General features: G+C 41.3%; 1 protein-coding gene across 1 annotated transcript in view; it reads left to right on the forward strand.

The window, feature by feature from the left end:
• pcdh1a (protocadherin 1a) overlaps positions 1–8,071 on the forward strand; it is an 82,628-nt gene extending 74,557 nt beyond the window's left edge. Inside the window, exon 5 of the mRNA XM_053476271.1 lies at positions 5,235–8,071. Coding sequence (XP_053332246.1) covers positions 5,235–5,590 — 356 coding nt within the window. The 3' untranslated portion in view covers positions 5,591–8,071. The remainder of the gene's footprint in view (positions 1–5,234) is intronic.
• Positions 8,072–25,020: the final 16,949 nt, after the last annotated feature.

Consider the following 25,020-nt stretch of genomic DNA (forward strand, 5'->3'; position numbering starts at 1 on the left):
CTCTCTCTCTCTCTCTCATTTCCTTTCATCCGTCGTTCACTTTTCTTCTTATTTCCTTTTCTTTTTTCCCCAATTCCGTTAATCTCTCTTTTGTCTTTATTGTCACACACTCATCTTTCTATCACCCATCTCATTCCTTTTACCTTCTCTTTTTTTAGGTTCTCCTTCTCTGTCTCCTTATCTGACTTTCTTTCTTACTCTTCCTACTTTAATTTCTCTCTATCTTTCTGTTTCTCCCTCTTGCTATTTTTTTTTTCATTTCTTTCCCCTCCCCTATGCTTCACTAACCATATCATAATGGAAATGCTTTGGCTGTGTGCTGAGAAATCTGTTTTAATAAAGTTTTGGTTAGAATTCAATTTCTCTCTCTCTCTCTCTCTTTCTCTCTCTCTCCCCCCCCTCCCCTGTTCTGTTCCTCTGTTTCTCTTGTCTTATCACTGTTGTTCATTCTGTATTTTCTCCCCGACATTCTTTCTCTCTTTTTCTCTTTTTTTCTCTCTCTCTCTCTGAGTGAGGGATGAACTTGCATGCTTTCAGACTTTTGGTTTGTAGCAGGAAAATGAAAGAGTTTCTTCTTCTTTTTCTGCTTCTTCTCCTCCTTTGTCTTCCTCCCAATGCAATCACCTGCTCCCTAAATCCCATTAGCTCCTGTTTAGAGCCTCTGGCAGCTCTCTCTCTCTCTGTCTCTGTTACACACAAACCACACACACACACATTGAGTTACACTCACTTCCTCTCTTTCTGTCTCAAACACACACACACACACACACACACACACACACACTCCACATCCTGTCCATCTCTAACACACTTTCCGCATTTCAAGTGCTTACACCGCCCCCCACTACTACTCATACACTCCCCCAACACACACACACACACACACACACACACACACACACAAACAAACACACCATGTGGCCAGCAGGAGGCCAGGAACTGATTCATTCAATCATGAAACAACTGCACATGGTATAAAGCAACATCTCTTCATCTTTTACCCACCAGTGTTTAACTTTATTACACACCAGCGTTAATACGCATCGCTGACAGGTTAAGATAAAATAAAAAATAATACTCTGCTGATCTTTAATGTAATCAGTGATATTATTATTATTATTATTATTATTATTATTATTATTATTTGAGGTTAAAACCCACGTACATGTTTGTAAAAATATGAACTAATCCCAGTAAAAATATTCACTTTATCTTTTCTAATTAATATCTATTGGTGCAGGTGTTTGTTTACATTGAGACAGTAGCGCATTAGTGGATTATTTTAAAGTAGATTATTAAATCTGATACATAACTGTTCATAACATCACTTTTACTCAACATTTAGATTTCACTTATGGTGCAGGTTAAACTTCAGACAGAGATCTAAAGACTGCAAAAGTGTCAGTAAATTCTCTTTACCATTTAAGACGCGCCCACAGTCTGACGCATGTCCAGTTCGCTGTCTAAACTTGCGGTTTATAATCGGACACATAACTGTTCATACTGTAACTTCACTTTTACTTAACATTTTGTTTATGACCCATGTTTAATACCTCGGAAAATACCTAAGAACTGGAAAGGTTTTTTTTTAATTCTGTCCAGACAGTTTTGCTGCGACATAGGCTGGCTGGACAGACATACAGACATACAGACAGATATATATTTTTCTGTGACTGGTTTCGAGTCCTCCAGTGTATGAAACGTAAAGATATCATTTAAAGAGGTAGTTCCGACCCAATGTATAGACAAAACCTTTCTTTTATAAATATATTTTCAATAATTTTTTTCTAATTTAATTCCTAAGTTACTTTTTATTAATATTTCTTCATTACACCTTTAGCGTTTTCAAACGAGATGGTTGTAGGATTCGTAATTACATCGTCAGGATGTTCTGTCCAGCACAGGTCGCAGCGCAGGATAAATCCGACGCCGCAAAACCCATCAGTGTGGTTCGTTCCTCCTTATAACGCCTCGTCCAATCAGACAGTGCTGAGGACGACGGCTCTGAGCCGTGACTCCTGAAACGCTCGCACAAACCTGGGAAAAAAAAACATCACTAAAATGATTAACGTTATTCATTACCTTCTTTATGCTTGGAATCCGTACAAACACATACACACACATACTGTACACTCGCACACAATTTTAAATAGCTGGATTTATGAGTGTGTGTTCAAGGATCTGAACAGCGTGTGCTGCACTCGTAGCTCGATTTGTACCCGGAACGTGTGACCTTATTCAGGGCGCAACCTTCAGGGCGTGGTGCACAATTTCCATTTTTAAAACGTTGAGTATTTTGGACATAATACATATAAATATTTATGTGAAAGGGTCAGAAATGTTGGTGTGTGTGTGTGTGAGAGAGGTCTTTCTATATCTATTAAAGCTTCAAGGATGTTTCTTGAGCTGAGGCATACAAAAATGGTATAACTTTTTTTTGTTCTTTTTGACAGTAATTTGGCGCGTCCCCTCTGAGCCACAGACGTGTAAAAGACGACGGGAGACGCGGCAGACACTCGTGGGACGTCTTAATTTTCCGAATTTAGAATTTAGGCCAAAGTGAAAGTTTTCATTGAGGTTTTTTTTTTTTTTGCCTGCTGACAGGTTTTTATTTATTATATATACATATAGTACTATGCGAAAGTCTTGACACCCCCCATTTCTCCAGATTGTGCTTTCAAAGCTTTAAACTTTCTTGTATTTCTTATGTTTTTTTTGAAGAACTTTATAAGTCCAGCCCCTGTACCTGAGCAGTTTCAGAGAAATGATCTATGTTTATTAAGCCACACAGTGATCTATGAACGTACAAGCATTAAAAAAATCATTAAACCTAAGGCATGAACCAGTGAGAAACAGGTACAGATGATCAGGGCGGTGATAAATTGCGGCCAAACATTGTATCGGGGCTTAAAAGTCTCTCACCTCTGTGAAAAAGTGAATTTTTAAGACAGAAAAATATAACATTTTTTATAATACTTAATGATTCTTATCTTTCGATCCATGCTTAATTTTTTGTAAATATTCATACACATTTACATTTTTATCAGATAAAAAGAACCATATTTACTAAATACAGTTTCATGCCCTTTGATGTCTGTAGTGTCCGGAACATTTTTGAATTCAAACCTTTTAACGGTCTTAACTGTCATTCAGATGAAACTTGGCCATTTTAGATTTCACCTAAAAAGACATAAAGCAGAAAATGTGTATTACTCTAAAATGCTGAATTTGTTAGGATATTGCAACATGATTTCGATATGGTTACGGACACTACAGATTTTTTTCTTTAACAAAATCCATCTCTCATGCACAGCACTAAGAACGCCCTGTGGAATATTATTGCTGTATGTGTTAACAGTAATTATTGGCCAGATTACAAAAATGATTTGAACTGAATAAACTATAGTTTATTGTTATGTTTTATGGCCACTTAACATAATGTGTGTGTCTAATTTGGAGCATTTAAACAAAACCACTGTTGTTAGTAATGTGGGGGGCGGGGAGGGTCTTAATTTTGAATTTAAGCAGAAAATTTACAGGCCGTATGCTTCTAGAAGTTCGCAACAATTTTAGCATTAATATGAATAATTTGCATTTTAAATGATTATTGTTAGAAGCGGAAAAAAGTTAATTTAAACGCCTGAAGGTAGCAACTTGAATTTTTTAGAGAAGCAGCGTTGGTCACTTACGACTACAGCAGTATCTTCTTTGGCACAAACATTTTCTGTATTATATGTATAACATTATTATAATAAATCTGCACCAGTGCTGTGTTTTGGCCGTATACTGCCGATGCTGAATGCTGAGGTTGAAACAGACGAGAGGGGAAATGAGGTCGCTGCTGAGGCCGTTACATAAACAGCTTGTAAACGGGATCTGTTGCAGTAAAACATTTGCTGCAACAATAATGAATCTGCATCATTTCATTTCATTTACGATAAAGAGTTAAGGGAAGGTTCAGTACGTTTGCACAGTGCCATGTGTGTTTGTGTGTCTGTGTGTACTCCAAGCAAAGTGTGAGTTTTTTTTCAGTAAACGTTAATGAACTTCTTGCGTGTGTGAGACTGTGTCATGTTCGACACACACGCTGTCTTGTTGAGGACAACATCATGCTTGTACACACTCTTTACTCCTTTTTGCGTGTGTGTGTGTTTGAGTAAAAGCTGATTGTTTGAGGACACACACACACAGCGGTAGATACAGTACATGGGCGCGCTCGCGGCGCCGCTCGCCGGAATGAGGTCACTGGCTCTCGGCTGTGTTTAATTAATTAGGAAGAGTGGGATGGAAATGAAGAGCAATCAGGAGCGCGCTAATTTCAGCCCTGACACTCAATACACCAACACCCCGCCTGCCTCCGGGGCCAATCACACGCCTTTATAGGACACACGAAGGGGCGTGCCCACGTACTGGAGAGTGGGCGTGGTCCTGAGAGTGCGCTCGCCAATACAGTGAGGTGTGATTGTATTAAGGAATAAATGCCAGCACATATATCTGTGTGTGTGTGTGTGTGTGTGTGCGGGAGAGGCACGTACTAGTATGTGTGTGTGGTTTCTGGATTAGTGTATTAGACTTCAAGTGTGTGTGTGTAGCTTGTGTATAATTACGGTTAAGAATGTATGTACTGTATGGATGTGTGTATGTATGCACACATTTGTGCACTTGTGTGTGTGTGTGCGCGAGTCGAGCACTGGTCATTCCCCATCTCACTTGCGCCTCGCGTACGGGAATCACCTGCTCTGTCCATCACGAGCTGATCAAAGCCCCGCCGCAGCGAGAGCCCCATAGCAACACCACCGCAGCGCATAGCAACCCCGACACCTCACATAGCGACCACGCCACCACCGCGCTTAGCAACTGCGCCACATCACATAGCGACCACGCTGCCACATCGCCTAGCAACCGCTCCCTAATCCTGTGTGGCTGCAGGTGAAGTGCTCTCTCTCTCTCTCTCTCTCTCTCTCTCTCTGTCTCTCTTCACACACTCTCCTTTATGCAAATTGTGGATTTGCATATCTAAGTGGAAACGACTGCGATTCAGAAAACCTGGTGGGTGATGGGGGCAGGGTTCAGACGGAGACACAGGATGTGTTTAAATCTCTGCAGTGCTTTTCTTACACATCCAGATGTTTGTTGTTCAGAAAATCTTTTTTTTTTTTTATTCACTTGATGTTCTGATATTTATGAGCTATTTATAATCTCTGTTTCTCTCTCTCTCCCTCTTTTCTCGCCAGATGTTCGGTCGCTTCCCGACGTCGCCATGACGGGAACCTGCAGTCAGGAGTGCAGCGAGCTCGGCCACTCGGATGCCTGCTGGATGCCCGGTCAGCCTTCTCCCGCCCGCAAAACTCGCACGCTGCCCAAACTGTCCACGTTCGTGCCTTACCAGGAGAGGGGCGGGACCCTGGGACGACTGGCCAACGGCGAGCCCCGGCCCCGCCTCCCGCCCTCGCGCAGTGCCTACGCCCCCAGCGACCATGCCCCCAGCGATCACGTCCCCATCGAGGAGGTGCCTCTGAGCGTCACCTCCGAGTTCCCGCCCACCAGTCCCACCTCTAACCACGCCCCCAAACGGGAAATATACCTGTGAACGAATCAGCGCTTGAGATTAGGAATTGACCGAGATTCAGATCGACCTCCGCACCGAGGAACGGAACGAAGACGTCGCTCGAATTGTAAAACCCGAGCCGAACTCAAAAACAAAACAAAACAAAAAAAGTGTGTTAGAGCTGTACGTTTATTTATATTTATATTTATTTATTCACCTACGAATTCATCTATTTATTATTTTTTTGCCCCCCCCCTCACCTTTTCCACCTTCCCTCTTCCTCTTCCTCCTCCTCCTCCTTCATGCACCATGACGAAAGCGCTCGAAGACTTTCTGAGTGACTTTAGCTTCGCTAGCCTGTGGAATGTTTACTGGATCTTTCCGAAACAGTGTGACCTGTGCTGTAGTGCCATAAGCCTGAAGCTCTTGCTCGGCTTCTTCTACTTCTTCTTCTTCTTCTTCTTCTTCTCCGAGGCTCCGTTGTCGCCTTCCTGGACACTGGACTGGGAATCGTTTCGGAGCGGTCTTAGTACATGTACAGCGATGTAAAGAGACGTTTCTATGATGTGTAGATATGAATATGAGGACCAGGCTTGAGCTGAGATCAAAAAAAAAAAAGGTACATTCCGAATTTTTTTCCGAATCAGCCTGAGGAGCGGGTGTCGGTGCTTCACCTTCAGCTCCACTTCAGCTTAGGTCTGTGTGTGTGTGTGTGTGTGTTTGCTATGCTTGAAAGATCTCTCAAACCGCTGTATAGTGGGAGTGATACTACAAGTCCTGTGTGTGTAAGTATTAGTGTGTGTGTGTGTGTGTGTGTGTGTGTGTGAGTGAGCATGTTTGCCACTGTGAACCCTTAACTCTATCCAGAAGGTAAAGCAGGTAACGCATCTCTAATACACACAGCCTGCTGTTCCTTTCCATCAGAGGGCGAGCTGGAAACGCTTCCCTTTTGAAAAAGAATCAAACCCGACTCCACGCTGAGCCCGTGCAGGATTATGCGGCGAGACCGACCGTCCCGTCCCATCACAGGGCCTCACTGTCTCGGCTGTTTTTTTGTTTTTTTTACTTGTGTCCTTTTTAATCACTATAAACCTGAAACCTCTTAAGATCTGGAGAACTGTTTTTTTTCAATGCCTTAAAAAAAAAAAAGAAGATATTTGTATCTAACAATCATAACGGACGATTTCGATGATCGATAATCCCGCCTGACCTCACGAGCATGTCGGCTGTGCATGTGTTTCCAGTCAGGAGTGACTCAAAGGTCACAAGCGAAATGACATGAAATGAAGGGAAATGGCCTCAATCTATTTATCCGCCCTTTCCATTTCCATTGCCCCAGCGTCCTTTCCCTGAATTGAACTGATTTCTGGATTAGCATAAACAGCAGAACCGCGCAGTTACAGGAAGGACCACCCTTTTTCTATGTGATTACGGTAATGACACGACAAGTGGCTACTTTTCTCTCTACGCGAAAACTGCAGTCTAGCACCGAGTTGTCGTCCGAGCCGCTTAAGCCCGGGAGCGTCACGGTGCGTTATGATATCTTCATCACGGCGCTAAGGTGACCTCCGTGGCGCATGTCTGCGTGTATGTGAGTGTGAGTATGTGAGAGAGAGAGAGAGAGAGAGCAGTTGCAGTGCAGTGGCCATAGAACTAATTAGAAGCTGCTGTGTGTGTGTGTGTGTGTGTGTGTGTGTATGTGTGTGTGTGTGCGCTTGTATGCGTGTGAGAGCGCGAACCCTCAGAGCTGGGAGACGATCACCACACTAACTCACAGCTCCTACCTCATCGGCGCCCCCTCTGGCACCTTTCGGAGAATAATTAACACACAGAACATATGGACACGACTGTGATTCAATAAGGCGACCCGTTACGGCGCCTTGCGGAATAAAAGCACATTACGCTGTTCTTTGAAGCCATTTCATGACTGTGATGATGAAATAGATAAATAAATAAATAAAAGTGCATAACTACAGCGGGAGGCGTATTATGATCTGGCGTAATTAGGGCTTCTCGTTCGTTCGTTCGTCTGCGTGCCCAGCTCTGATGCAGACAAACTCAAGTTCTCGGACCTAAAGAATCCGATCGTGTGCGTTTCAAAAATACCACGGGGCCGAGACTTGCTTTTTTCTTCTTTCTCAAGTTAGAGGGAAAAATCCACCCTGAACATCTCGGAGTTTCTCGAATCTTTATCATTAACAACAGCATCAAGATTCGTCTTGCTAACGGTTTACAGCGTAAAGGTTTGCTACATTGTTTACTGATAACCCTGGTAACAAAAGTGACACCGCAGCGCTTCAGTTATTTCCTCTCTCCAGGTGTCTCACTTCGCTTTAGACTTCATGCTAACGCCAACGTTATCTCGTAGATCGCCGACTAGCCATGCGGAGTTTCTTCTAATTAGAGTGGACTTTGGGTCCACGGTGTCACCACTGCTTTGATTTTTGGTTTCTCTTTAATTATAATAATAATAATAATAATAATAATAATAATAGATTTTTTTTTTCTGAGATAACAACTAAATGTTTAAACTAGCTAGTTTTTTATTTTTTTTTATTAATCTAAAGTAATGTACAGCATGGTCTGACAAACCAACACCACAATCAATAAAGAACAAAAACGTTTCCAAGTTTCAGGGTGGAGTTTTCCCCGCAAAATTTCCCCGAAATCGAATTTAAGTCAGAAATCCTGGGTTCGACTTTTTTCCTCACACTGACCTGAGACATTTCGAATCTTCGTAGGTTCGATCTTTTTTTTTTCGTCCTTCGAACCCGGCCTCTTCGTCCGTTAGGCCGAACACTCTAAAAACTCTTTACTCGTCGTCGTTTATTTAAAAAACTGGTGTTTAGACGTGTGCAATCTTGCTGTTCGGTGTCCGTAGCTGAGGAACTATGGGTGTGGTACAATCGTGCTGAGAGAGGAAAGTTTCTTTGAATCTCATTTCATTTTCCCAATGAACACAGTTTTGCTGTTTTGTGGCTAGCATCTCTAGAAGGTGTTCTGTACATAGATCTCTCCGCCCCCCAAACCCCGCCCCCCACTCCAGTGTGTGCCGTCAAGCCTGCGGCCGGTTTAGCATGAATTCCAAAGATAATCGGTAGAAATCGTTTGCTGTTCTTCGCTGAGGTGTTAGTGGTGGATAAAAATAAAACTTTTTTTTTTTTTCAAAAAAAAAAAAAAAACCAACAACCTGAATTTCACCGCACAGCCCCATCATCACTATTCACTGTTCACCTGAATCTAAAGACAGCTGCCTTGAAAGTATGTATTTTACAGGAGAGTTTAAAAAAATCGTTATCTTTAATTGTTGGTTATATTTATATAGGAATTAAAAACTGCTTGTGATGCCCTGTTTTTTGTACAGTTTTATGTACATGCAAGTGAAGCTTTTTAAATCTCGCGACAAAAACGCCGACGGCACATAAAAATCATTAAAAAAAAAGAAAAAAAAAAGAAGTGTTTATTGAGACGTGCGCATCTTTGCCTTGGTTGAGTTGATTCTTTGGCTGAGTCGGTGTGAATGTGGCCGTTCTATGCCTGCACCATAGTCGTTTCACTGGCTCCCACTTCCCGAGGGCTTCATCCGAAACTTTTCGTTTATTATTTTTTTTTTTTATCAGCGTTTATTGTAAACAGTGAGCCGTCCGATCCTCTCCGTTCGTTTGATTCCCGCGTGTTATGTTTCATTCTGTTTTCCGCATGTTGAGAATATACCCCTTGTAATAAGTCCTTCTTGGGAAATAAAAAAGAGTTTGTAATAAAATGAGTAAAGAGAAACGAATCTGCGTGTCGAGTCATTGTTTACGGGTGACCTTTGTGTTTATGTGCCTTTCAAAGATAGAGGTGAAGGATACTGGAGTTCCTTAGAAGTGGCAAAGCGTGTCCTCATGGTCATGCTGGAACAGGTTCAGGCCTCTTAGTTCCAGAGACGGGAAATTGCAAATCTAATACTTGGTATACAATTATGTTCTGGGAACAGATCCTGCAAGACCCACAGATATGGATGTGATAGTCACAAGGGTGCACATACTTTTAACCATAAGGTATATATATATATATATATATATATATATATATATATATATATTCATAAAGAGTATATTTTTGCTGCAAAAACCAAGTAATTAAAAAAATAATAATAATTCTAAGGTGTCACGGCTTCTCGAGCAATGTCACACATTCGGGTTTTTCGCTCCACACCGATGGAAGCTGAGGAGCAGGATGTCCAATCGAGTTTAAGTGAAGCGCAAGCAGCTCTTACGTCTGGAAGTAATCCAACCCCAAATGTCCATCAATATTAATGCACTTAGATAACAGATTGTCCCAGCAGCATTGAGCCGAAGATTGAAGATGGAATAGGCAGCATGTTTTGAAAAGGCAGAGTGTGGGATATTAGGCCAAAGATCTCACAGCCCTTGACAGCGCAATAAAGACGATGCAGTAAAGATAATACGCCGCAGATAAAAGACGATAAATCAATCCGCCTTTTATACGCCGCTGAAGGAGACGCCACCTCGCATGAACAAATGATTGTGTTTGAAGATGGAAATAAATGGGTAAGAGTTGAGAAGCGAAGCCGTCCAGGAGAGAGAGAGAGAGCGAGACGGAGAGACGGGTCAAAGAGATGAGATGGGAGGGAGGGGAAAGAATGTGAGTAAATATGACATCTAGATGAAAATATGCATGAGCAGGTCACACTGCCTCTCCCTGTTAGCAGGAGAACAGCAGCTGAAGGATTTACATTAATCTCAGTGCAGATGATTAATGAATCTAACGCAACGACTTTCCTCTGGGGTTCAATTTCACATTCCTGGCTCCCGTGGTGTGTTAGGATAATGATCAGATTAGACTGATCAAATGATATAAGCAGAGACTGTGCTTCAAATTGTGTACTTTGCCTTCGTGCCTGCAAGAAAATGGTTCATCTGCATGAAGTGTTCTGATGTAATGGGAAAAAAAATGTCTGGAAGCTAGACACGGTTTAGAGGACAGAAAGAATCATTTTACAGCATCAAGGAACAGTTTTGAGTGCAGGTTTTGGGTGGATAATTACATGGTGCTGTAAGCTACAACCTCCATAGTCAGGTCAACGACTGGCTGGGATCTGGTCGAGGCTGGGTTTTAAGGTGATCAATAGCAAGTGACTTGAATACGAGACCGAAAACCGAAAATCCTTTTCGAGGCCAAAGATCTACCTTGATTAGTATGGTTTTGGTCATGCATTGCATGGCAACAAGAGCATACACCAGTCAGCCATTAAATCAACAACACCCCCAGGTGACCTGAACAATGTTGATCACCTGTTGATGGGATCATGGGTACCCAAGGCAGAGACCAAAGACAAGCCCATCCAACTTGATCCCTTGGAAAAGCCAACGCAGAACATCATCATAAAACATAAAAGCTAGAGATGATAGATAGGCACCAGCACACCCAGTGCACCATGGCCCACTACTCATGAGGCACAGCAATCAAAAAGCCTCCCAAATCTCCAGATTCCAATCCGATCTGCCCCCATGGGATGCGCTGAACAAGCATGTCCGATCCACAGAGCCGCCTTGCCACAGCAATTGAAGGATCTGCTGCCAACATCCTGGTGCCAGACACCACAGCACACCCCCAGAGACCCTGCCCCAGAGGCCACACCCCAAGTGGCCAGAGCTGTCCCAGTGGCACAAGGGGGACCAAAAACTAGGTGGTTTTAAGGTTTATGGCTGATTGGTGTTTTTAACAACTTTATACAGAAAATGTCTTGAGAACGGTACATTTGTTTTAGTTTGCATTGTGTTTATATAAACAAACTCTTATCCTACAGGTGTTGGAGGAGCCTAGTTGTTAAAATGTTGTGTCCCTGATCAGAAGGTCACAGGTTCAAACCCCAGAACCACTGTTGGCTCCCTCAACCCTCAACTAGTCCAATGTACAGGATATCTGATTATTAAACTGACGACGTGGGCACATTAAAGAAAAAAGAACTAATGATGAAACCAGAAAGTATGAAAAATTAGCAGACTTTCAGCATCTATTCCACTCACTTTAAGGTCAAAACAGATGTTCAGATCTGTTCTTTTTCATTCGATGGATTAATTAGCGTGACAGAAAATCTTTTCCGAGCGTGTTAGTTTGACTGACAAACCTGAGAAAAATAAAATCCAGCGCAAAGCTGTTGTATACAGTACATTTCAGCTCGAGGTGGAGAGAAAACGCCACACCTCAAACCGGAGACATTCGCCAAATGCTGTTTTATTTTGTCGGAGACATGACAAGAACCAGGACCACGCTTGATTAGTCTGATAATCCGATTAACTCGTACTGTACAGTGCAGGCTGGCTACATGATATTCCATTACATTTAAGCATGGTTGTGAGGTTTCTGAGAAACGGAAACGTGATACTGGGAAGCATCCTGGACATTTGTCCACCTCTGTATTAGTGTATTCCACGAAATCCCAGGCATTGTAGACACAATGCATACTTAACCAATCAGGGGCAGTCTGGATGAAGTACAGTATGACAGCAAATCTAATGGAAATAATGAGGCGGAGCGACAACATACGAAGGGAAAAACTGTCGCCGAATCCATCATGCTGTCTTAGTCGGACAAATCACAGTACTGGTGCTAATTTTTTTTTTTATGTTATACATATAAAACAAAAAATGTGTGTTAATGAAGCTACTTCTGAAGTTCACGCAACATGGAAGTGACAAATCTTGCTTCCCTAGCCGCTTTGGAGAGATTATTTTATATGAGCCCCAAAAATTGACATTTTCTGTGTTTACTGTCTCAGCTTAAACGAAACTAATAAAAAATTTCATAAAAAAAATTTTCGCGCTTAAGCATTAAAAGCTGCACATTTGTTCATTAATACTCAGTCATGGACGTCCCTTATTCGGGACTTTTACAAGTTTTATCCTGACACCAGTGAATACACAGTGTTATTCCTGCTCTCCCTCTGGTCGCTTTCATTTCTGTCTGAGACGCTTACACTCTGGTGAAGCTAGCGTGCGCTGTGCTAATCGCTGTGATCATTTGGCAAAAGAATATCGTTTTCGCTGTTTGTCTTTTGCCTCCTCATCCTTCTGAAGGTCATTGCTTTTATAAGAAAAAAAAGCCTTTTTGATTGAGTCGGTGTCAGTGGCGCACATGTTGTTTAGAGAAGATTGGGAGTTTTGTTCGCCCCTTTTGCTCTAAGATGAAACTTGCCCTTGGGCTACGGCTGCTGTTGATCCACTGGTTGCTGTGGCAACCTTTCTCCCTCTCTCTGTCTCTCTCTCTCTGTCTCTCTCTATGTCTTTCCATCACCCACACACATACACACACACACACACACACAGCCACTCTCTCTTGCTCGGCGATTACAGCTTGCATGCCTTGTAGCCCGTGTGCCAATTAAAATCTCGGTTTCCTGCACACATCATTGCGTTTCCTGTCTCTATGATAAACACGTAGGGTTCATTAAAAAAAAAAGAAAAAAAGGATGAAAATGTGTAGGTTGATGATAAAATTCATGCCCAAGGCCTTGTTATATTCATCAACAATGCATTATGCTTACTTAAACATACCTGTTATCACATTTCTTCCTACTTTTTATTGTTGTTTTTTTTTGGGATAGTCTGCGCTCTCTCACATCACCACGTCTGGAGATTTTCACTGAGATTCATTTCCGTTACTGGAGCGAACATCGCGACGGGAGCATGTTCATGGTGGGTGGAACATTGTGTTGTGTTGTACACCGGAGCGCTGTTGAATTCTGGCTTCTGATTGGTTGATGATTTTTTCTATTGCAGCAACTTTGACAGCAAATCACAGGTTTTTATTAATCACGCTTATGGTCTAATACGTTATAGTTTCTATGGCGACAGCTCTATCACAGGGACTCGTAAAAATGATGCTCCACATAAACATATATATATATATATATAATACATTGTGTGTACATTATAATAATTTTGACATTTTTTTGGTAAGGATGTGTTTACTTGGGGAAGGAGTCTGCAGTGTCAGCGCTTTGTATCAGTCATCTTCAGGAAGGACAGGCTAAGCTTTGCAGCTTCTGGAAACTGGACAAACTGTGTTTTTATTGTCCTATTAACATCACGAAAGAGAGAGAGAGAGAGAGAGAGAGAGAGACTGGCGAGTTACCGAGTGTTTATAGCTGCTGTAACGTAAGTGAGAACAGGAGCTATAAGCGTTTCATGCCCTCGTGCTTCACATAATTAAGTGTAACTATCGACAGATTAAAAAGTTCTTCCTCAAAGGTCACAGAACATACTTCTTTATAAATCCAGCTGAGATGCAATTTACTGTAGATCCTTTTCCAAATGCACAGTTTCAGTGTCTCCAAATAGCTTTAAATGCAATTGTGCACTTCCCTAAACAATCAGAACGCATGAAACAGAAACAGACAGGAGACAAATGTCTCTTTTTTTTTTTTTTTGACCTTCTCAAGGTCAGGATGTCCTTGAGGAATTGTCAGGCATTCCTCACTTGATTCCAACCCACAATTTTCAGCAAACGTTCCATTACATCTATTGTATTTACATGTACCGTAAGTGTATTAGCTCACGGCAACGTCCATGATGTTCAGAGGCAGAAAAAGTTTAAACACAACTAAAAGCTGAAAAAAGAAATATCTGTAACCATGAGCTCTTCATCGTTAGCTCTAAAGAAACAGACGGAGCAGAGATTTAGCTCTGTGTCAGTCGTGTTGTCGCTAAACAGATTAAAACTGAGGATATCATGGTGAAAATAACATTCTTACATCCAACACACAACAGATTTGTCGCTACTAAAAGCTCATGAAATTGGCTTAAAAAGTTTCACACTGACTCTCGAGTACATTTGGACTGTTTTTCCCGATTACACCCCCCACATATATCCTTCCCTGGCGCACAATGCAAGCTATTGTCAATATAATTAGCCTCGCAGCGTGCCCAAATTCAGCACACAAGCCTAACAAACTTAGACCCGAATGTCCTCATAAGACGACCAGACGTCTTCAGCATTAGCTGCATTATATCTGTACTGTAAACGCATGTAATATTCTGATATGGGGATTGTTGGGCTGCTAAACTTCTTCCCGTTTGAAGGTGTTGAGTAAAAACATGCCAAATTTATCAGGCGCTGATGAACAGAAACATAAAGGAAAAACATTACAAAGAAAAAAACAACAACAATGAAATCTGGGTCTCAAAAACAGCACCAGCTTGAGGATGAAGGCGAAGCCATGGACAGACAGAATATCACTGATGCTAATGATCTGTTGTTCAGGGGAAAAAAAAAAAAGGAATATAACTTTCAGAACATTTTCAGGGAAAAAGTTTACATTTTTCACAGCAGTGAAATTCTTTTTATCCGCGCATCTCAGCTCATAGTGCGGTTCAGCTGTGGGACAGAGCACAGAGGGATAAGGGCCTTACTCAAGGGCCCGGCTGTAGCAGCTGGGTGTTTCTGCAGCTTAAACCCCACCAGTAACCTGGAGCCTTAACTACTGAGCCACCACTGTCACATTTCCACCATAAATAAATGATAAGCGCTGCTTCTTCACTTCCTCGTCAAAAGTCTGGTGTTCTTGTTTACAGCCAACAACAGAGGATGTCTCGCTTTGTGTCACGCTGTAGCTGTCTAATAGAGACGGGAGGAAATTCAGTTCAGTTTTCAGTCTTTTGTGTGACAATTCATATTAATTGCTGCACTGGGTCCAATATATATATATATATATATATATATATATATATATATATATAAATGTTTTATTATTACTGAATAATTTTTTTTATGTATACTTGTTTGTGCGTTAGAGGGGACTCTGCACTTCCTCTATGAACCTACAGGTGGCGCACTATAAACTGTTCACACACATTGGCAGGTGCCATAGTAACTGTGTGTGACAGAAGTTAATTAGACAGAAGTAAGTTTCAAAATATAAAAAAGGGTGAACAAGGGTGAGTCAAAAATTATCCGCACTCTGGCTGTAGCATTTAAACACCTGCTTAAGCCAGTACATGTCCAGGCCCGTCTGAAGTTTGCTAGAGAGCATTTGGATGATCCAGAAGAGGATTGGGAGAATGTCATATGGTCAGATGAAACCAAATAGAACTTTGTTCATCCTCAGACCACAAAAAAAAAATAACACGAAGCACTGCACGCTTATCTTCTTTCATGCAAATCACAAGCAGGGCATCCTTTTTTGCTCGCACCGCAGTTACGAATGAACTGATGTAACACGTTCACACCTGCACGACAGTGACTGGGGAGAAAGCGCTGATAATTTCTGACTCACCTTCTTAATTTATATTGAATCAGGATATTTATAAAATCGTTATAATTACTGTACAGAATCGCAATACAAATCTAATCGGCACCTAGGTATTGTGATAATATTGTATCAGGTGATCCCTGGTGATTCCCAACCCCACTGTCTACTGCTCAGATCACAACACACATTTGGTGGATCAACAATGATCAAAAAGTGCATTTTTGATCATAATACTGTAGGTCACCTTTAATGTAATTGTTAGTCTATGACTGTGGTGTAAGAGGAATAAACCCCTCTGCTTCATCACCATCCTCCATCGCTGATCATTTTTTATCCTGTTCATTCCTTGAGCTAAAATATATATATATATATATATAATAATTGTTTAAATTCTAGAAAATAATCACATTATACAACGTTTGCACCTCCGACTTCCATACTGACCTCAGTCCTTAAGATTCGATCGTAATGCCTAAGTGAAAGCGACGGCGGCGTTTAAAGGGCTTCAGATTTAAAGGAGGATGTGTACGTGTGTGTGTGTGTGCGTGTGTGTGTGTGTGTGTGCGTGTGTGTGTGTGTGTGTGAAGTAGAGAATCTGACTGGAGAGCATCTTCAGTTGGATGATAGACACTCGCAAACTTTGTCTTTATCTTTGTCTCACTCATACACACTCACACACACAGAAGTTTCTTCTTTTCTCTTTTTCCATTTCTCAAAGTCAAGTACGTGGCCGTCTCTTGCTCAATGGCGTCTATGAAACATCTCACTAACTCATTTAACACTCTATTGCCTCGCACCTGAACTCAATCTTCGAATCATCTCTGATCCAGAAATACCTCAGAGCCATCCATCAGCGGTGACAGGGATTCCACTCCACACACACACACACACACACACACCTGTATTTTGCCTCATAGCAAAGACATTGCGCAATATACAGGCCACCCTTTCATATACACTAGACTCGCGCTCTCACACACACACACACACACACACACACACACACACACACACACACGACCAACGATCCGAGACTGACTTCAGCCATCGACTCTGGGGAGAAAGAGAGAGAAGGAAAAAAATAGAAATGCTGAATATATTTGAGTCTGTTTTCCACTTCCTCGTCCAAGGCCTTCTCTTGAATATTTGATAAAAGCAGTCGATATCTTTTAAAACAAACAAAGGAAAGGATTTCTGAAGACTCAGCTAAATGCCGCAGGTCGTGAAGGAGCGCCCGTTAAAAATCTCTCGCCTCTTATTGTTGATGTTGGCAGCTAAAAGCCAGTGTGAGTGTGTGTGTGTGTGTGTGTGTGTGCACACCGCACAGCCCATTAAGACAGGATTACATAAATCACAGCGACACGAGTGAGACTGCAGGAGCGCCGGAGCGTCCGAGAGAGCTCACTCTTCCTGCTCCCTGCCCACCCATTTAAAGCTGCTCATTTGCTTCTCCAAATCCAGACGTCATGACAACTCTGGATTCATTCAATCGCACTGAACTTTTGCATCCGAATGACATCAGAACGTTTCGGGGAAAACGGACTCATGGCTCGTCAGCCATTTGGTTCTGAACGCTCGTTTACTCCCGGAGGTTACCGAACAAGGGGAGAAAAACATTCCCGGGGTCGTTTTTGTGGAGCTCGTTATGTCCGACAGAATGACATTAAGAGCGGCAGAACAGACAATCACAAACACTGGGACCCTGATGGACGTGTAAACCAGCTCTGAGATCGAACTGCTGCAAAATTCAACTCCAAACATCATAAATAAGAGATTAGGAAGCAGAGAATAACAACTTAACCAACAATCATGCTAAACAAATAAAATACACACACACACACACACACACACACAACATTTACATGGTGGCATTCGAATTTTTAGTTTTCCTTTTTTTTGGTGGGGGGTGGGGCACTGCAAACTAACAGAATTATAACCTTAAGTAGGATTTTTAACATCTGGATGCCGCCACCGACATCTGGAGCTCTTATTCTCCTCCACGTCCCAGGTTTCCTCCTCGAGCTGCTTTGCCTTTACTTTACTGCAGCTGCTTTCAGTCACTGCGTGTTTGAGGTTCTTTCCTCCTGCAGCTTCCTAAAAAGCAGCTCAGTCAGGTTGAAATCATGTGACTGACCCGACCCTTTAAAAAACGTTCCAGTTCTTCACCTTGGGCTGCTTGTACAGTACAGTACTGTATGTTTTGTATCGCTACCCATCTATCCTGTAAAGCACTGGTTTATCGGTTTATCAGCATGTGGATGAATCTGAGCAGAAGGTAAAGTTCAGTCTACACACTTCAGAATTCATCCTGCTACTTCTATCAGCAATCACATCATTAATAAACACCAGTGACCCGCTCCCACTAAGAGCAGGACACACCCACACCTCCACCAAGCTTCCCAGATGATGTGGTACACTATGGAACATGAGCCCATCCTTTCCTTCTCCATACTCTTCTCTTCCAATGTTTGTCTGCTTCTGCTTGTATCAGAACTGGACAGTCTTTCTTACAGCAGAGTCTGATCTGTTCTTTCTGCTCTTGAGAAAAAACAGTGGTGAGCTTGTGCTAAACCCTCTGTATTTACATTCATGAAGGTGTTTCTTGATTGTAGATTTTGGTGGTGACATTGTGATGCACCTGCCTCCTCCAGAGTGTGTCTGACTTGGCTAGATGTTTTTCACCAAGGAAATAATTTTGTGATCATCCACCTTAGGTGTCTCTGGTCTTCCAGGCCATTTGGTGTTTCTGAGCTCGCCAGGGGACTGAACACATTGTTGATTTGGCCACTTCTCTCTCTCTCTCTCTCTCTCTCTCTCTCTCTCTCCTTCTATTTCTCTAATAGGTCTGTTTTGTTTTTATCATTCTAATAATGGTCTCCTCCACTTGTATCAGCACTTTTGTGATCTGTGTATCAAGAGTTCTCATGCGCAACCACAGCAAAAGCGATTTGAACACTTGGAATCAACTTCAGAGATTTTATGCCCTTAAATGTTCAATTAACCAGCGAAAAACAGACCACAACCAGCCATCAAAACGCTTCTACATCAGTTGTCTAATTATTTTTGAGCCTGTGAAAATGGAATGACGGTGTAAAAAAAAAAAAAAAAAAAAAATCCAAAATGATCAATACAATTTATATATATAATTTTTTTTTGTTAGAGCACTTTAATTCAGTCTGAAAGCCTACACTTGAGTTACATCATGATTGCTTCATTTCAAATGCATTGTGCTGGTATACAGAGGGCAAATATGGAAAAATGTCTCAACGTCTAAATACCCATGGACCTGATTGTATGCGTGAACAGAACTTTCTGTATTTATTTTTTTGCATGTGTTGTGTTGTGTACTGCTGAGGTGCCAATATTTCACTTTTACCCTTTGTGTCTTAAAATAACAACTGACTGTTGTTTTGTTCCTTGATTACTTAATGCCAAATGTGTTATTTCATAGTTTTGAAAAGATCCAGCATTGTTCTAGAATGTTGTTGTTAGTATTTCGGCTGTTCCTGTCGAGGGGTCACCACAGTGGACCATCTTCAGTACAGGTTTTACACTGGGTGCCCTTTCTGATGCAACCCTTCCATTTTTATCCATCATGCAGTGGCTGGGGATTGGGCAGCGGGTGAGAATCAAACCCAGGCCTTCAGCATGGCAGACGAGACACCTACCACCGAGCCAGTATTGTTCTGGAATATATAAAATAGATCCAAACTTGTTTTTAAACTTTTGACTAGTACTGTACCTTCTAAATCTAACTAGTTAAACCTTGATGAAATAAAAACAGCAATTTATCCTAAAAGCGTTCATTTACGTGCACAGGTTTGTGCTAGTTTCATTCCCACATTAGCTCAGCAGGCTACCTGAACTATCTATGTTCAGTCAACAGCGATAGATAAAAATGCTTAATTTTGTTAAAATTTTTTTTGGTTTGTTTTTTCTCCAGCAGTAAACGGGACCTACAGTACATGCAGGTTCGAACTAACACTATGTAGTGGTGTACTTGCGTAGAATATAAACTAGAGCCAGTTTTAAACGTGTCTGCCAAGATGTGTGTTAAACTCATCAACCCGTCGTTGTTCATTTGTTTGATGTTTTGTCGCCATCAGTTACGTGTCTGTTACTGAACATTAAATCCTCTTCATTACAGTTACGGTCACTGGCTTATCGATTCAAGCACTTCTTCAGATTACAGTTAAAGATCATTTCATCGCCGTGTGATAATATCAGGCCTGTTAGGAGTTTTCTCGTTAGTGATGTTAGCGCCTCCGAGATTGTCTTACTGTGAATTTTTTCACTTATCTCAGGAACAAAACCTCACCTGAGAATGAGCTGAGTCTGCGGAACAATTAAACGTGTGACCCAGTGTTCACGCTAGCTGGCAACAAGTCGCAGTTGGATTTCAGTCTTGTGCGGTTACTCGGTAAGTAGGAGAAGGGAACTTAAATGCAATATGAGCAGGATAATTTATACACATTAGAATATTAAATACTTGTCCTATCTGTGGTTCAGTGTTGTGTTGTGATAAAACCCACATAAAAGGTGCGATGTACTGTAGGTTGCATGGAGAGATGGTGAAATCAAACATGACAAACATGACAGCTTTCTATTACGTGAAACCAGTTGTGGTGGTTGTTTGAGCACTAAGAAAGGGAAAGAATGAAAGGGGAAAATGTTTTGCAAAAGGAACAGGAGCTATAGTAAAAATAAATAAGTACGAAAAAAGTAGAAAGTAAAAAGTAAAAAAAAAAAAATAGCTGTTTTTGGATTATGCACCACCGGGAATATATATATATATATAAACCTTTCAGCATATAAAAAAATGATCCCAGCAGGTCCTTTAATGACAGAAATGAAATGCAGTGGAAAGGTTTTTTTTTTTCGGATTAAGTTAATTTTCATGGCAAAGAAGGACTATGCAATCTATCTGATCACTCTTCATGTCATTCTGGAGTATATGCAAATTGCTATTATAAAAACTTAATCAACAACTTTTCCAATTTCCAATATTTATGTAATTCTTAAAACTTTTGGCCATGACTATATATACATATATCTGTATACAGTGGAACCTTGGATTACGAGCATAATTAGTTTATAATTAGGGCTCGTATTCCAAAACACTTGTAAATCAAATCAAATTTTACCATAGGTAATAATGAAAAGTCAAATCATTTGTTTCACAGCCCAAAAAACTAAATACATAAAAACAATTAACACAAAATATAAAGTAAAAATAAATGAAATTAACCTGCACTTAAAACATAAAAATAAATCCCAACATATAAGTGTTTCCAATTATGCGCGCAGGCTCTGTGTGTATGCGTGTGTCTCTCTGTGTGTGTGTGTTTGTGTATGTGTGTGAAGTAAGAGGACAAATCAGCCTCCCCCTTCTCATCTTACACAGTAAACCTTTTTCCTTTTTTATTTGTAAACCTTTCTCCTTTCTTTTTCCTATTTTATGCACACACACACACGCATTAATGAAAAGACTGTTTTGTTGGAAAATTTTGCAAGGAACATCGCTAATGACACTCGCGTAAGGGGTTGGGGGGGACGAGGTGTAAAGGCGAAAGTGTGCGTGTAAAGGGGCACAGTGTCAAATTATGCGCGCATACACATAACAACAGAGGGGGAGAAAATGGATCTTTAACCTCTCTTACGATAAATTCTTTTGATTTACACGCACGCTGTACACTCACGCATACAGACACAAAATAAAATATGTTTTACACACACAATACGTGGTCACAGTGTTATACTATAGTAAACAGTACACGCGTGCACCGATGTTGATTATATCAGTGGGAAACGCGCATCAAGACCTAGCAGGGAAGATGAATACCCACAATTCCGCAGCGCAAAAGAGAAAAAAAACCATTGGCTCAGTTGTAATCACGTGACGCTCGACATCAAAACAATAAGCGCATACGTGTCAAAAGATACTCGGTACTTGTAAAACCAAGACTTCTCAAGTCAAAATTTATTAAAAATCTTTTTTCGTCTTGCGGAAGTTTCACTATACACATTTACCTATCAGGCATAACATTAAAACCACCTGGGTCTTAGATTCCCTATGTGGCACCTCTGGCCCTTCAGGGCCTCTGGTGGTGTGTTGTGGTGTTTGTCATTAGGATGTTGCCATTGGATCTTTCGGTGCTTTGGGTGTCCTGATGCTTTTCTGTCATGTCCAGCATTGACTTTTTACAGTGATTGGTGATGCATTGGCTTTGTTGTGGGATGGGATCGGGCGAGCTGGCCTTTGATCCCTGCAGACAAGCGTGATCCTTGGATGCCCATGACCTGTCACCAGTTTGCTGATGTATAGTTGATGATCATGTGGTTCAGTTTACCTATTGGTGGTGTTTATGATATGCGTAGTGCCTTCCCATACAATAAATGGATGCTTGATCCTGAATTTTGGACTTCCTCTTGAAGTCTTATTGGCTGTTCCACACATGTTACAAGATTTAATATATAAATCCCAGTCTAAACACCGGGAACATGCAGTCCTTTGTCGCAAAGTCCAGGAATGCAACTGCTTCCCAATTGTGCAGCGTTGGAAATGTTAGGTTTGTTTAAACAAAATGGTTTGTTCTGGTTAAAAGCGTGTAAAAAAATCTGCAGACTTATCCGACCTTGGAACTGTCGAGCGGATGGTGTAAGATTATAGACTGGAGTTTAACACTGAGCCTGGGTAATTATTACTGTTTGACAGTAAGAATGAGACAGAGATCGTTTTGTGTTCCCCGAGTCTGTGAGTCATGTTTATTTTCTCTCATTTCTCGCTACTTTGAACAGTGTTTCATTTCGCTTAATCTTGACTGATCAGTCCCCCGCCACCTACTCAACAATCACAGCACTTCGACAATAATCACGTCTCACGGGTCGCCGCTGGAGACTGATCACCTTCCTGTTCCACGAGACGTTCAATCAGACAATAACGGCGGATTGAAACCGCAACCGTAGCACAAGGTTGAAGCGCTCGAGTCGCGCTGAGGGGAAGAGTAATTGGAGAATGCCATGGTTTGCTTTCATAAGTGCTAACCAATTCAGCCTTACACGCCTTCGCAATATTGATGTGAAGCTCTTTGGAGCCTTGCTTTTGTCTGATCACGGTCTTGCTTTTGCTTGAACTACTGCTCTTTCACACACAATGAGCTGAGAAAAGGGCTTATAAAAAAAAAATAATAATAATACAAAAAAAAGCACCTTTGCTTTCTTCAGGAAAGAAGTGCTGCAAAAACATGACGGTTATAGACAGCGTTCTGCTTTGGCATGGTTACATAAAGACTCTTATTCACAGCATCTTAATCAGGGACATAACATAATACAAATGATTAAAAACTAATAGATACTTTTTCAAATAGATGTAGATTCTTTTTCTTTTCTTATTCACTATATAGTCTATATCAATTTATCCTGTATACAGGGTCACCTAGGGGCCTGGAGACTGTAGACAGGGTACACCTTGGACAAGGTGTCAATCCAAAAAGATATATAATATTACCACTATATAATCGGAAGTATAATATCCAAAATATTTTTGTTTCTATTATGATGATGATGATTTCTTAATGCCTTAATAAGCATGGTGTCTTCCAGGGAGACTCCGCCCCATCCATGGGACACGAGGACTCTGGACATCGCTGTCCACCAGCAGAACCTGAGGGCTTTGGATGGACAGTCATTGTTTCAGGACCGTTCCAGAGATCAATGCCAAAGTGTATTGGCATCCTGTGCAAAATCTGTGAGCGCAGCAGGTTATTAGATAATCAGATCTGTGAGATCACGTGGTGGAAGTGAAGCCCAGGAGATGTGCTTGTGCAGAGCGCAGGCGTGAATAAAAGTGTGCATCGTTTGATTTGTTTTTTTTTTTCAGTTCAGGTGGGTGTGAGAAGGCAGGAAGGTGTTCAGAACGTCGCCTGAGGAAATAAAGTTGTTTCAGTAAAGGCTGTCAGTGACTTGATGGGTTCAAACCCAATAAAAGTTTCTTTCTTTATTTCTTTTTACTATGCTTTTAACAAACAAACCAAAAAAATGTGGAGTTTATGACTTGGTATTGGATTTTGCTTTCAGCGCAACGGTTTGGTGTTTGACAGGATCATACCTGGACTCACTGCCTTCAGCGTCTAAAGCCTCGGTTGCAGCACGGGAGATCAGATTTCGGGAACCTCATCGTTTAAATTTGAAGTGTTCAGCAGATGTTTTTATCCTGAGAGAATTGCAGAACTGTACTGTGTTCTCTATTGAACGAGAAAAACATTGAAATATGCGGAGCAGAATGTTATCCACCACCACGGTTCCAGGGTTGGGACCTTTTTTGGTTTTAAATCTGTTACTAATTTATTTATTTATTTATTTATGCATTCATTTATGCATTTATTTATTTCGAAATTTAAGTAATATCATGGTTGTGGGGGGGAAAATAGCATCCGTAAAGCGCTTCTTCTTGTATTACCCAGGTATACATGCTTGATGGAATGGTGGTCCATCACACACCAATTTAGTGACCACAGCCATATTGTGGGGGAATGTGGGAAGGAATTAAAGAAACCAACAAAATCATAAAAAGGGAACACGTGCAGTATAGGCTTAAGATAGAACCAGGGGCGCTATAAGGGCGCAAAGCTTCCTGCTGCGCCATCTTGAATAAAATGTCAAGTCAATTTAAATAAAGACGTTAATGCGTGGCTTATTCACTACAGGTGGCATAAAAAAAAAAAAGTTTAATCTCTGTATAGTGCATGTGTGGGGATTTGGAAAATAGAATAAAACGGATTTGTATTCAGTATGTATGTATTTATTCATGTCTGTTGCTGTGGGAGTGTAGAGACAAGGCCAGTCATGTTCCTTTAGCTTTCGGGATTGTTTGAGGATTTCGGCTAACAGGAGTACTTCAGGTCTGCACTGCAGCCTTTTAAAACATTTCCCTTTATTGATTCTCTTATGAATTACAACATATATCCAGTGCAAACAATTACCCCTGCTGATGATCAGACCCGGCGCAGCGTGCACGCCCGCCGTGCGGATTTTCTAATCAATTCCATCCACCTTTCTTTCTCTGTAAGGCTGAAATACAGAGACTCTGAGGAAGTCTCGAGAGGAGCAGAAAGTTTATAAGGACCTGCTCCGGGTACACTGTCACACTGCCGTCAGTGTTGAGGAGAGTAAATTAGGAATATGTACTGCTCCTGAGATCCCTTCACCCCTGCAC

This window comes from Clarias gariepinus, chromosome 17 (assembly GCF_024256425.1).
Source record: "Clarias gariepinus isolate MV-2021 ecotype Netherlands chromosome 17, CGAR_prim_01v2, whole genome shotgun sequence".
Lineage (NCBI taxonomy): Eukaryota > Metazoa > Chordata > Actinopteri > Siluriformes > Clariidae > Clarias > Clarias gariepinus.